The sequence below is a fragment of the Misgurnus anguillicaudatus genome, chromosome 23 (assembly GCF_027580225.2).
Source record: "Misgurnus anguillicaudatus chromosome 23, ASM2758022v2, whole genome shotgun sequence".
NCBI lineage: Eukaryota > Metazoa > Chordata > Actinopteri > Cypriniformes > Cobitidae > Misgurnus > Misgurnus anguillicaudatus.
The window spans coordinates 30,875,768-30,890,397 of NC_073359.2; the positions used below are offsets into that span (position 1 = coordinate 30,875,768).

Below are 14,630 nucleotides of genomic sequence, written 5' to 3' on the forward strand. Positions count from 1 at the left end.
GTTAAAATAAATGAAAGGGATAACACAAGTTGTGTTAAAAACAGTGATGGGAGTAACGCGTTACAAAGTAATCGGTTACTGTAATTCCACTACTTTTAGCGGTAATGAGCATGTAACAAAGTATTTAAATGAATTACTCTATTTTGTGAAAAATGAACACTTGCAGACAAGACATTTCTGATGTCGCAGGACAGTGGTGGGCGGCACAATGAATAATAACACAGAAGGTGTGTTAGTATAGCGACAACACGGCATCTTTCCATCCACTGTAGACGCTGCTCAAATCCTTGCCGTGCCACTCACCAAGTTTAACATTAATTAACATAATTTTTTCCCCAAATCATTAGCGATTAACATAAAAAAGCTGTACAGGTGGAGATAATAAAGACATTTAACAACACGTTAACATTCACAGCGTATAAATAGTTGCTATAGTAGCTTTGCTACTATAATATATATACAATTTATACATGCTTAATGTGGTCTTTAGCTGTGATCTTAGACACAGACAAATTTCTGTGTCATGGCTGCTCTGTCTCTGGCCATTGTTTGAAGTTTGCTTTGAGGTGTTAATTTGCTTAGATTGCCGCAATAAAGACAGCCAGAGAGAGTTTATACGTCTCGAAGTGTGTGTTTGTCAGGAGATTAGGATATCTGATGACAGACCTGGTGACAAAACTCAATCTAGGGTCACAGCGTAGTGTTGAAAACTACCTGGATGACGAGACCTCCAGCAGACGTCCAGCCAGATGATACATTAATGTGCACGTACCTGTGAGTTTTCTACACGCGGGACTTCTCGCCCGGTGTACAACTCCCTTTACTTTTATTTGGTAAAGTTGCTTCTGTAGTTTCTTCCTCATGTGCTTGTTTGGAGTTTTCCTGGATGACTTAAAAAAATAGCTCAACTTGCAGCATTGTAGAAATTATGGGCATGTTACTTAAGAATTGTGGTAAAAGGAGTTGTACGAAATGACTTAATGCAGCAGGGAATGTGAGTTTTAATCGAACAATAGACTACAACTACAATGTATAATGAAATTGCGCCGTCAATATAACACACATGCGAACAAGGACAAGGAAATCACTTCACACACTATTAAGGTGCTGTTATGAACATGTAGGCTACATTTGCATGCATGCTGCAATGGAAAATTTTGGTTCCAAAACAAGATATAGTGCTGTGGGATCAATGGCCTACCCTTCTATGTTTTTTTGTAACTGAACTGAGAAACAATGTTAAAAACAATCTCCAAAAATAACTCTTCACCAACTGGCTAATGTTAAATAAAATTAACATTAATTTTATTAAGTAAAAAACGTCCCGAGCCCTGCCCGAATGGGCTTAGCGGGTCGGGCCCCGATGGGCTGCAGGGCTCTAGTCTCTACACATGAACTCGAGCATTAAGAACATAGTTTTCATAGAACAGAGTTGACTTTATTTTCATATAGGGACCAGTTACAAAAGAACAAGGCATTGGATAAAATAGCTGGTATAGTTGGTGTTCCCGGTGAGTTTGTGAAGTGCGTGCTGATGATTTAATAATAATAATATTTTTAGATAATACTGATAGATCCAATCCATTTTTATTTATATAGCACATTTTAAAAACCAAAGGTTTGCAAAGTGCTGAACAGGCATAGTGCAATAAAAACACATTTAAACACATGTAGATATAAACGCATAAAAATGAAATCACCAAAACACCTCAAAGCAAAATATATGATCAAACAGTTTTCATCATGTGCTAAAAGCTAAAGAAAATAAATAAGTTTTAAGACGAGAATTAAAAGATTCGAGAGTTGGGGCAAATTTGACCTGTGGAGGAAGCTCATTCCACAATTTAGGGGCTACAATCGAAAAAGCACGATCCCCCTTGTTTTTAACCTGGTTTTTGAAACAACCAGCAGAAGTTGCTCACTAGACCGCAGTGACAGTGAGGGGGTATAAGCCTGTAGTAGGTCTGAAATGTAACATGGAGCCAAACCATTTAGAGATTTAAAAGCAAACAATAAAATCTTAAAATGTATTCTAAAATGGACCGGAAGCCAGTGTAACGAGGCCAGAACTGGTGTTATGTGTTCATGCTTACGAATTCCAGTTAAAAGACGTGCGGCCGAGTTTTGTAATAACTGTAAGCGTGAAAGAGAGGTTTGGTTTACACCAATATATAGAGCATTACAGTAATCTAGTCGCGTTGAAATAAAAGCATGAATCACATGTTCAAAGTGCTTAGGGGATACGACAGGTTTCATTTTGGATAAAAGCCTCAAATTATAAAAACAACATTTGTTTATCTAATTTAAAACCATCGTCTATTTTGACACCCAGATTTGTGGCTAAGGGTTTCGCATATTGTTTCAGATAGCCCAGGTAACAGGCAAGACATCATTGACCTGACTAGATCCAAACACAATGACCTCGGTTTTATCTTCATTTCGCTTTAAAAAATTTGAGGCCATCCAAGCCTTAATCTCTTTTAAGCACTCCAGTAATGGTGTGAGAGAATTTCTTTCCCCACTTTTAAGGGGAAGACATATTTGGGAGTCGTCTGTATAAAAGTGATAGGAAAGCCATATTTCTTAATTATGTTTCCTAGAGGAAGGAGATATAGAGAAAAAAGAAGTGGTCCAAGAATAGATCCCTGTGGAACACCACAAAGAAGAGGAGCAGTCGATGAACTAAAATCTCCAAATTTTACTGAAAAACATCTCCCTACTAAAGATACTAAGATACTCAAATGTGTCTGTGTCTTGCCAGTAGGACTGCACGATGTATTGTTTAAGCATCAATTTCACGATATACGAATCCATATAGTCACATGGCAGGAAGCTATTGTAGTTGATCCGTGATTTTTTTTTGTGTTAACATTTCATGGTGACAAAGACTTCAGAGTGACCAAAGCTCCAACAAGCTTCCCCATACTTTTTGACAAGCGTCCTTGACTGGGCGGCCTGAGCTTCTTTGGAAGATCAATTTGGCGGGGGTGTGGATGAACAGTTAGCACTGACTGACTCTGATCACAGCTGTTCTCCTATCGACTCGGGTTTTACACACAATGTTAATCAGACCTGGGACCCAAAGTAATTGAACTGGGAACAACCTGAACCTGACTGCCAATTTAAAATATAAACCCAGAACAGTACTGGTGCTGGGTCCTCTGTGAAGACTTCTAATGCATACAACTCAGAAACATGCTCGCACGCAAAATGTCATTACCAAAGAGTGTCATTATCATGGAAAAATGTGTGTGAATAGTAGATAAATTATAGTATGTCTCTGTCCAATTGTGTCAGTTCATTTTACATTGTTCTGTGTTTAGTATGCTGACCAGTATTCTTGTGATGTTGCTGAAGATATGAAGTTGTAGTGCTGTAATAGAGGTGTATTAGATATCAATGATCTCAGTTAGATGATTAAATGACTGACATTGTTATAATTGTTTAATCTTTGTGTTTGATACAGGTGAAGTGAAGTCAGTGTCAGTGATGAAGGGTGATCCTGTCACAATAAACATTGATGTTCCTGACATTAAAACCTATGATCGGATACTGTTGGTCTTTGGGTGTGATGACAAACGGATTGCTGATGTAAATAAACAAAACAAACAGTTCACTCTAGATAAGCGATTCAGAGAAAGACTGACACTGAATGACCAGACCGGAGATCTCACCATCACAGACACCAGAAATGAAGATACTGGACTTTATGAACTGAAGTTGAGCAGCAGTAGACGATCCATTCAGAGGAGATTCAGTGTTAGTGTCAGTGGTGAGTAACTTTTGACTTTTTAGTATAATCAAGAATTTACATCAGATCTCATTTATATCAGCATTATTAACTCTTTCCCCGCCAGCATTTTTTTTTAAAAGTTGCCAGCCAGCGCCAGCGTTTTTCATGATTTTCACAAAAGTTTAATGCCTTCCAGAAAATGTTCTTCTTCAAATATATAAACATACATTATACCAAATGAAAGAACAGACCCTCTGCTTTCAAGCAAAAAAAAGAAACGTTTCGTCCTACCTTCAGTAGTTCTTTTGTAATCAGCTTTTGAATATGGGTAGGTTTCTGCAAAAAACACCACCCTAACCTAACCCTAATTCCATTTTTGTGACGGACTTTTCATAGAGATCCCATTCAGAGAGATCTTTAAAACAGACACGAACATGCAGCTGCTTGCCATAGGGCAATACTTCCGGTTTTAAAAAGTTGCGGTGGATAATAGCTGTATTGCTGAAAGACTGAAATACTCGTCATTGGCGGGGAAGCGTTTTCTCTTGATTGACGAGATATCTTGTCAATGGCGGAGAAAGAGTTAACATTTCTACATTGAACACTTTTACACTGATATAACCTGTTAAACATACACAGAGTTTCCATGTGTGCTGGAAAACCTGGGAAATTCTCCAGGACACCAACTTATTTGGAAAATCTTGTTTTTGTCATGGATTTTTAAAATATATTCTCATTCATTGAACAGCAAACAATACAATTTACAGCTGTCCCAAAACAATGAGTATTAGTATAAAAAAGTTCTTGGCAGTGACAAGACAAACATTTTTAATTACACGGTTTAGTCTCTTTGTGAGTGATGCTGTCTTGGCAATTGTATGAGCTAGATATTGTAAATGGAGAAAACATGTTTAACTGTTGAGCACTAATAATTTTGATATGGTACACGCTAGGGATAGATACAATAAAGCACAGCACACATGCCAACACTGGCTCACAAAAGGGTGAAACTCTTATTTCGTTTTACAAATGTTGTAGGTTTTTGCATCTCCACGACAAATTGTCTTGCCCAGCATTCCATCAACGTACAAAGAGCTGAAGGAGACTGTTTGAATGCACTTTTATAGCTTCCAGGTTCCTACATCATCCACCTATAAAGTGTCACCTGACAATTGTTGTTCATATTTGGAAAGGTGCTTGTCAGGATATGCACAGCCAACAGTGTAGGCCCTATGCAGAACCATCAATCACCCTTAAGCCGTAGCCAACCGCATATGCTGACACGCACCTCTCTAAAAATGTAACACGGCATCAGTTCTATATGGACCACAAGCGCTCTGATTGGTCTGCTAGAACCCCTCCCCATCAGGTCATAAAAATCTGCTTCACATTTCCTCATATGCATTATTGCTTGCAATGTTAACTCTTTCCCCGCCATTGACGAGATAACTCAATTAAGAGAAAACGCTTCCCTGCCAATGACGAGAATTTCCTGCTTTTCGCAATACCGCTATTATCCACCAGGTCTGCAACTTATACAACCCGGAAGTAGCGCTTCACATGAAAGAAAGTACTCCATGTATGTTTTAAAGATCGCTCTGCATCTGATCTCTATCAAAAGTCCTTCACCAAAATTGAATTATCTCAGCTTTTAGCTTAAAATGTGGTGTTTTTGAAGAAACCTACCCATATTTGAGAGGTGATAAAAAGAGAACTACACTGTAAAAAAAATCCGTAGAAATTTCAATGTTATTGCAGCTGGGTTGCCGGTAATTTACGGTAGATTTAAATGTATGTTATTTACTGGCAAGAGTTTGTTCAAAGTTAAATAAATTTTAAATATTAACAAGTCTTTATCTTTACAGAATAAAACTATACAATAACAGCCTCATGCAAAGCATTCTGGGAACCAGAAATCATCATTAACCTTTTTCTGTTTTTTGCTTCAGATTTTGTTTCCCAGAATGTTTTGCTTGATGCTGTTTTTTTAGTTTTACTCTCTAAAGACAAAGACTTGTAAATGTTTAATGTTCATTTAACTTTGAACAAACTCTTGCCAGTAAATAACATAAATGTAAATATACGGAAAATTACCGGCAACCCAGCTGCAATTTCTACGGATTTTTTTTACAGTGTAATTAAGGTAGGATGAAACATTTTATATATTTAAAGAACATTTTCTGTAAGGCATTAAACTTTTGTGAAAATCATGAAAAATGCTGGCACTGGCTGGCAAGTTTTTTTTTAAACGCTGGCGGGGAAAGAGTTAAAAATAAGGATGCTATATTTAACAACTGAAACCGCAACAAAGGTGCTGTCTATCTTAGTCATTGCTGATGCTTCTTCAACAACAACGCTTTTGCCTTGATACTGTACGTGCCAGTGGACATTGCCTACTAGCGATCTGCATGTGTAATTGCTAGGGCTGTAAATTGATTAAAATATTTAATCTAGATTAATTGCACATTTGTCATCAGTTAACTCGCAAATTGTTCGCACATTTTTATCTGTTCTAAATTTATCTTAATTAAACACTTTTTAAGTTTTTAATACTCTAATCAACATGGGTGTGGACGAATATAGATGCTTTATGTAAATGTATGTTTACACCAGCCTGTTTACATTTTCAACAGAACCATCAGCCAGTTTTGTATATGAATTTTCCTTTCAGAAGACTTTTTCTTTCTCCATTTCTGTTTGCTGCTGCATCATTTGAGACCCGTGCTGGCAAATTGAGTCAGAATGAGCAAATTAGTTATTTATATGTTGACATTCTCTATTAAAAAACTTCTAAACAATGTATGATTTGTTGTAATCTGACAAAACATGACAGAACTACACCTGTTTGAAGTTGACAGAGGCAGCAAAGTTAGTTTTGGGAAAAATCCAATGTTCAAAAACGAAATTACCTTATCTATACCTTAAACTCAATAGATTTGGCACACACAGGGTCAAAAAACAATATTAATATATGTTAAACTTTTTTCTTTTATTGTTTAATTGTCTGACATTTAAACAGACAACGTTAAAGCTGTGTATTTTTTTGAGTTAATTCTTAACAAAAACCCATGTGTTCTTTTAAAAATATGTGCTCATTCATGTGTAATTACTTCCACCTACTAATCAAAGTATTCTCGTAAATGAAGAATCTGCTATTTAGAATACGTAAGGGCGAGTCGCTCGACTGGCTGAATCCATGTTGTCCTCCATTCGCCGATAAGGGACATTTCTGAAATTGCCCCCTTTTGGGTGCTTATGGTGCAAATGTGAAAAACCTCACTGAACGACATGTTTTTGTGAACTTAAAGCACAACAGTATCTGGGTTAGTTTACCTTTCACCATAGTCAAAGTATTTTCTTGTCACCTAAAATGCTGTCTGAATTTCCTCAGTCTGATAACTGTGAGGGGATTGTATTAACTTTGATCATTACAGGCAAAAAAACCCCGCCACAACTCTCATATCAACAACAATTTGGGGAGTCTAGAATTAATACTTAGTGATGACTATCAATCCCTCATCTGTGTCCTTCAAATAGCTTTGCTAGCGGTGTTAGCACACGGCTCTGTAGCAACGCATATTTGGCTTACTTCACTTGTGTCCTTCGGCTTCCCATGTTTATTTGACTTGCATCCGAAAAAACCTCCACACAGCACTACTGCTTGGCTTTCTTGTTAAAAGAGAGAGAACGAGACGAGGAGAGGAGGCAGGGCACTGCATTCACGCGCACTATGTGTGCGCACGCGTCGTTTGAAAGAAAAAGAGAAAGTGAGAACGTGCAGCAGCAGGTGTTTGCAGAGTTACAAAAAAACCAACAACGCGCAGCTCCTCTTGGATATCGATTCCACAGGCCATGAGTATTGGAATAGTTTTAAATTGTATGTATTGAAATATCAATATTTTTGACAACACTACTTGGCAACATTATCACATGACTTTAACACATCTGGTGACCATAACAATCATTTAATCATCTGATGTTGGAGGTTTTTCATGATTGACTTTAAAAAGAATGAGATTCATTGACATTTATTCTGTTTTAATCAGATCTGTTGATGATTTTTGATATTTGTTTTTGATCAGATTATCAGATTGGGTTACAGTAATGATTGTGTGTTTTTATCATTATAGAGCAAGGTCTGTCTCCGGGTGCTATAGCAGGAATATCTTTTCTCTTCATCCTACTTGCTGCTGCTGCTGCTGGTGGTGCTGCTGCTGGTGTGATTTATTATCGCCGTAAGATCACTGAAGCAAAACAACAACTGGGTAAGAATCATCTACAGCTGATACAGCTGAAGGAATATAATGATCTTTATTCTGCTATAAGCAGGCACGTGCACAGATAGGGCTCAACCTGTGAAGAGCACATGCCCTTTTTGTCCTTAACCTGTACGACCTGTCAAAAAAAAAAAATGTTATGACTCCCTGTCAATCATACTTTGACAGGTGTTACCACACCTATCAATCAAAAAATTGTACGCGTTGGAAATTTTTGAGTGCCGTTTTTGTTTTGATTTTTAGCAGGCAGTCCGGATGCTCGTTATTTATAACGCATCAATCAAAGCGCTGCATTACTTTTTGTGTCTGTTAGTTGTCACACGATTGTTTGTGACTGTAAAAAAGGTGACTAAAATTCATCATCAGGGGCCGTATTCACAAAGAATTTTATCTTACCACTAAGAGTACTCCTAAATCGCACTAAAAGATTTTAGCTAGGAGTTTTCTCTTAAAAGTTATTCACAACGCCTTTCAGACCTACTTTTAGTAAGGAAAAAATATAAGTCTTAAACTAAGAGTGAGTCTTCGTTGCTACGGATGACGTCAATTCTCATGCACGAGCTGCCTCGCAATGACCATGGTGATTGGTTGTTAGATGACAGGGCTGTCATGCGGAACATAACATGCACCAAATCATGGAATTACATCGAAATATGTCTGTGTCCTACACAAAATAATAATAGTAATGCCATCGAAATGCATATATAAAAGAAAAGTCGTGAATTAAATTAAATTAAGGTACACTGAAAAAAAAAATCCTTTCAATTTACGTAATTTTAATGTGTACATCGGTCCCACATAATCCGATTGTGTAAAACCAAAATAATTTTCCTCATATAATTTTTATGTGTCAGACCAAAACATTTTAATTGTTTTAAGTAGTCTAATATAAATATATTGACTCAAAGTGCTATTTCTCTTTACTATAACACATTTATTTTGTAATGTTTAAGTAATTTTATTATGTAAGGGGACTAGATTTTCATCTGTAATTCCAACATGCTTTTTTAATGCTTATATTATGGGATTGTGTAATTCTAAAGCAATTTCATTATGTCTCTGGCACCAGAATAATCACTCATAATTATCCAAATGTTATTTATTTCTTTTTTAAATACAAAATACATTTGCATTGGCATAAAAAGCAAAGAGTTTTGTACAAATGTTTAGTGATATTTAGGCAAACCACTGCTTTCAGATCATCAATTCATTTAAATCACTACACATTAATTCAATAACAGTCAATAACTATTACAACAATCAGCACATGCAGTACATACATAAAGGGGCAATTTCCCAGACATGTTGTAGATTAAGCCATGACTAGGCCCTAGTAGTCATATTAGAATATTTTTTACAAAAAAAGTTTACAAACAAACCTACCTTACAAAAACAACACTGGAATACATCTTGAGACAAAACAATGGCACTGATATATGTCAAGATATGTCAGTGCAATATGTTTTCAAACTAAGGCATTGCAAAAGTCTGGGACTAGGAAAAGACCCATCTGTAAAACTGACCCAAATGTTTAAAATAGGTACTATCTCAGTAGATTTAGAAGTGCTAAAACACAAACACTGCATTCCAAAGAGACATGCAAAAGAGTAAGTACTATTATTTTTTAAATGGATTTACAAACTGGAAAATATCAATCCTTCAGAAAGTCAGAGCTACAGCATTTGTATAAACTGATAATCAAAGATTCAACAAAAACAAAATAGAACAACCATTTCCAAAATCAACTCTGAGCAGCTAACTGTTAATGTTTTAATAAGAGAAAACACTTAAAACAGATAAATAAAAAGAACATAAATGAGCAGCACAGTCTTTCTGATCCTTTCACTGAAAGAAACTGTTGGTTGAAGTTACGCTCAATGCAGTTCCATTAAAATCTTTTGGATTTCCTCAAAAATAAAGCGGAGATCAGGATAGGTCAGGTTTAAAGGAATACATCAACTCAAACAACACGGCACGATGTTGCAACACCTTCATGCCTTCCAGGACTATACAAAGATCCTCTTCTTCAAGAAGCATGTTGTTTGAGAGCACAAATCCCAACATTGGTGTCTTCAAATGACCACACTGATGCTGACTTCATCCATGCCCTGTACAAAACAGACCAATTTAGTTAAAGAAACAGAAAAAAGTTACTGTTACAATAAAAGTGTCATTGGAAATGAGTACAATGCAAACAGATAAGTATACAGACCCATGTGCATTGCCACAGCATGTTACAATTGGTTACAAATACATGGGTTACAAAGCAAGGCAGCTGCACTGTCCACTGCTCCAGGTGTGTGTGTGTGTGTGTGTGTGTGTGTGTGTGTGTGTGTGTGTGTGTGTGTGTGTGTGTGTGTGTGTGTGTGTGTGTGTGTGTGTGTTAAATAAAGAGGCCACATTTCAAGTGTGTGCTACCATACCTGACAATCACAGCAAAAGTGAATTCTCTCATTTTCTCACTCTCATGTTGTTACAGACCTGTATAAATGTCTTTGTTCTGATAAACATGAAGGAAGATATTTATTTTGAGGAATGTTTGCAACCAAACTGTTCATGAGCCCCATTCACTTCCATAGTATTATATTTCCCCACTATGGAAGTGAATGGGGCTTATGATTGGTTTGGGTACAAACATTCCTTAAAAGAAATCTTCCTAAGGGCTCAGTCACACCAAAAGCGTTTATGGCAGTTGCAGGCGCCTTTTTTGAATGATATTCTATGGGCAGGGCACGTTTGCGCGCTGTTTTTGCGCGCCGAGCGCCTTGCGGTTTTCTGCAGCCTGCCGCGCACGCGTTTTTGAAGGAGCGCTGAGAGTGGAGAAGCGCCTGACGTCATTTGCGTCTTCCATTGTCCAATCGAATGAGGGGAGAGGCAGGCCTTACGTTGTGGTGAGGGAAGTTTACAGTTGCTTTGAAGAACCGGACTCCACTCGCTCACTCTCTCCTGCGTGTTTGTGCACCTCTCACCCTCAAACAAGGTCAGAGCAAGCGTCCTCTTTTTAAAGTTTCTGCTAATATGACAGTTAACAGCAAAAGAGCGCTCACGCTTCAATATTTGATTGACAAGACAGCTGACTCGGTGGTTGCTTAGCAATATGTAAAGCTGCGCCGCACTGCTCTTTTTTAAAAAAGGCAGTGCGTCGCGCCTTGCGTTTGCAAGCGTTTAAAGCGCTTTTGGTGTGACTGACCCCTTAGTGTTCATCAGAACAGGGACATTTATGGGGGTTTGTGACGACATGATAGGGAGTAAGTGATGAGAATTTTTATTTTTGCGTGAACTACCCCTTTAAATCTTCCCAGGTGTTTTAATGACCCTTGTGCCAAAAGATGTAACTAAAACATACTAAATGTTCTGTACTTCCAACAAGGTTTACACATTTGTATGTCTATGAATCTATATTACTTACTTCTGTCATTTGATCATTGATTGTTCCAAGTCTTTTTGCTAGCTGTCCTCCTTTCTGATAGAAAAGTTTCATCAGGTTTTTGGATTGGAGGTCCAGGTGACACGCAGGAACATAAGACAGTAGTGATTCTTTTAAATTCAGCATTTATCTGAAAACAAATTAACCAACCATTGTTTATTTGAGTACTGCGAGTCAAAAAATAATACATGTATATTAGTTACAAAAATAAGATTTTTTTGATGACTTACCAATGCTTTTGAGTGTGTAGCGTATGAAAGGATGATGGACCTATAAGAGGAAATATTCAGAGGTGAAATCAACACATAACCTCAAATGATGAAGGTCACACATACACAGAGCAATAATGAAATAAGTATTATATCTGTCATAGGACGCAATTTTGGACAAAATTAGATCTTAAAACAACAAGGTTCTCTTCTGAAAATGTCAGCTTTAAGGTGTGGCACTTCAAAGCGTTTTTTTTCAGTTAATATAGCAGACGTCACGCGAGACATTTAAAAAAGCTTTTTCTAATAGAATCAAGTGTTGCTCGTGGCGTAGCGAAGTCATGAATAACTGACGCGGGTCTGATAATCTGATTAAGCAGACAGTTTTTTTAATACGCAATGTCATTATTAATGTAGTCAATTGATATCATCTGGTAAATTACTTACATGGATAACGTTACTCTGGACAGAATAACGTTTGGTTAGCGTTTTATTTGTCCTGAACCGTTTCCATAGAACAGCTGAGTAAAAAGTGCCTCAAAAGTCAACTCAAAGCTGACAGTTTTCAACTCGGATAAAACTACTAAACAAGAAATAACGTTATACAGCTGACATTTTTAAAACGCTGTTTTTCTTTATGAGCCTTACACTTAACTTACTGACTGACTGTAACGTTAACTTACTCCCCCAAACTAATTTTTACTACAAGTCATTGCAATGACTACATATTGTAAAAAAACTGTCTATCTAGTGAAGATGTATCACGTATAAAGTGAACATAAATAAATAATAGAACTTACTTTAATAACGTGGTGTCCGTCTGAGAGAGTTCTTCTGACTGACTGTGACTGCTGTGCTGAGTCTTCATTTTGGCGCCCAAAACAAACGATGTTTATTCTTCTTTTATGGCAGTTGACATCCTTTTCATTGAGCGTTACTGCCACCTGCTGCTCAGGAGGTGCCGTTTTGTTTGCTTACTCAATTTTATTGCTTTAACTATTCAATTCAATCAATTTTAATCAATGTGAGAATAATGTGTTCATTTTACATTCAAACAAAACATTTTCATCCTAATCAATTAAATTATGTTTACACAAGGAATATAAATATTTTGTTTTGCATATACATGTTTATTTTATTTAAATTCAAAGACCCACCAAGTCCATTTTTTTCAGTGTATAATACCCAAATAAAAACCGCCATTTGCCTAATAATAAAAAACGACATTGCATTAACACTTGCTTGATTAATTTACATCCTATTAGCCTAAATAGACTACTTAAAGCAAGATATGTTGCCTATATTGAAGAAGCCTAATAAATAAATGACGGTGGATTATGAACTCCCCAAAACGGAAAAGAAAGCCCAACTGGATGCAGGATCAGTTACTGCTGCTGTCCCAGTTGGTGCTGGAAAAAAGAAACATAATAAAAGGGATATTCGGCACTGAGATATCAAGCAAAACTAAGCTTGGGAGACAGTGATGCGCGGGTCAATGTACTGTACAAAACAACCGGCACCCGACCAACGTTTTCAACTAACCCGCCCGCAACTCGGACCACAAAAAATACAAAATAAATATACCGGACCCGCTCCCTGGCCCGCATTTTTTTAAGTGGTAATTGTTTAAAATAGTTAACTGGCATTTTTATTTCAAATGACCCGACCGACCGCGACCCGAATATCATGAAAAATATTTTTGGATGACTCATAACCGCAGGCACACGCTCATTTCGGATCAACCCCGCGTATCACTGGGAGAGGATTTATTTGCAGATCAATGCAGCATTCCCGCTTGTGTCGCGGACCCCGGACGACTGCGAGAGGCGGTGGTATGCATTACAATCGCAGTCATGGGTTGAGATTGCAGCCTTTAAACGGGCAAGCATGGCAACAGGTTGGCATACAATATTAAATATTTAATATCATTATTGTTTCATGTAATTCTAAAAACTTCCTGCTTGTCAAGAATGTAATGAATTATGAAACAAATGTCATAAAAATATGCTTACATTAAAGTGTGCTTTTAAGTCTAGGCAATGCTTTTGAGTTGGTGAAACTGTCCATGTTAAGGAGGATCAGCACCTAAGGCATTTTAAGATCCTTTGTGAATAGGTCTTAGTGAGTTAGGAGTCCTCTCGACTTCTTTTAAGCTGTCCCAGACTTAGGTGCTACTTTTAGGGCTAAAATGCTTCGTGAATTACTTTTAGTGAAAAAAATTAGGAGTCCTAAAGTTAGGAGTGACACGCCCATTATTTTTAGGAGTTGCTCCTAAATACGCCCGTTAGGAGCTACTTTTAGCCTTAAAATTCTTTGTGAATACGGCCCCTGGATGTTATAGTTGTGCTTAGATTTATATACTGATAAAGAATCTGAAAGATTGAGTTAATAAACAGAAATTCATTTATGAGAATATGATCTGATGTTTATAATCAGTAAATAAGACACTTAATAGATGAAAATCACCTGAATTGATTTCATTTCTGTCTTTCTGTTTCTGTTTGCTGCTGTTACAGATGAAATACAACCATTGCATGTGTATGAGGGGAAATCTGCTGATCTGAAGACTAAAGTTAAAAACATAAAGAGAGATAATGATGTGATAGAGTGGAGATTTGGAGAAACTCTCATAGCTGAAATCAATCCTGCCAACAATATCTTCAGTACATATGATGGTGATGATGATATATTCAGAGATAAACTGGAGCTGAATCATCAGACTGGAGATCTCACCATCAATAACATCAGTCAGGAACACACTGGAGTTTATACACTGAAGATCATCAGAGATGGACAAACCTCATGCAGGAGATTCAATGTGTCTGTCAGAGGTGAGTAACTGAAATCTTTCAGTGTAATAATGATTTTATTATCATCTGTACTCTGTTGACAGTATACTGTAGATGTAAGCGTGACTTATGACTATTAACTTGCACTGGAGATTTTGTTACGGCAATGAGGATGCATTTGCAAGTAAAAAACAG

The 14,630-nt window shown here is 37.0% G+C and overlaps 2 protein-coding genes and 2 long non-coding RNA genes across 7 annotated transcripts in view; 3 read left to right on the forward strand and 1 right to left on the reverse strand.

Annotated features, from left to right (window-relative positions):
• Positions 1-14,630, forward strand: part of LOC141359253 (uncharacterized) — a 452,145-nt gene that overhangs the window by 234,914 nt on the left and 202,601 nt on the right. The window lies entirely within an intron of this gene.
• Positions 1-14,630, forward strand: part of LOC129452971 (uncharacterized) — a 132,513-nt gene that overhangs the window by 4,089 nt on the left and 113,794 nt on the right. For both annotated transcript variants that reach the window (XM_073861395.1, XM_073861394.1), the window contains 2 exons: positions 3,467-3,772; positions 7,864-7,998. In XM_073861395.1, coding sequence (XP_073717496.1) covers positions 3,467-3,772; positions 7,864-7,998 — 441 coding nt within the window. The remainder of the gene's footprint in view (positions 1-3,466; positions 3,773-7,863; positions 7,999-14,630) is intronic.
• On the reverse strand, positions 9,095-12,492 carry LOC129448445 (uncharacterized). 2 transcript variants are annotated; one of them, XR_012365845.1, is made up of 4 exons: positions 12,447-12,492; positions 11,668-11,707; positions 11,420-11,567; positions 9,095-10,118 (listed from the first exon to the last, which is right to left on the reverse strand). It is a non-coding gene; the product is annotated as an uncharacterized lncRNA (long non-coding RNA). The 2 variants fall into 2 exon arrangements; XR_012365844.1 differs by lacking the exon at positions 12,447-12,492 and having other exon boundaries at positions 11,668-12,309.
• LOC141359623 (uncharacterized) overlaps positions 12,971-14,630 on the forward strand; it is a 31,633-nt gene continuing 29,973 nt past the window's right edge. The window contains exons 1-3 of the mRNA XM_073862362.1: positions 12,971-13,052; positions 13,367-13,543; positions 14,163-14,477. Coding sequence (XP_073718463.1) covers positions 12,971-13,052; positions 13,367-13,543; positions 14,163-14,477 — 574 coding nt within the window. The remainder of the gene's footprint in view (positions 13,053-13,366; positions 13,544-14,162; positions 14,478-14,630) is intronic.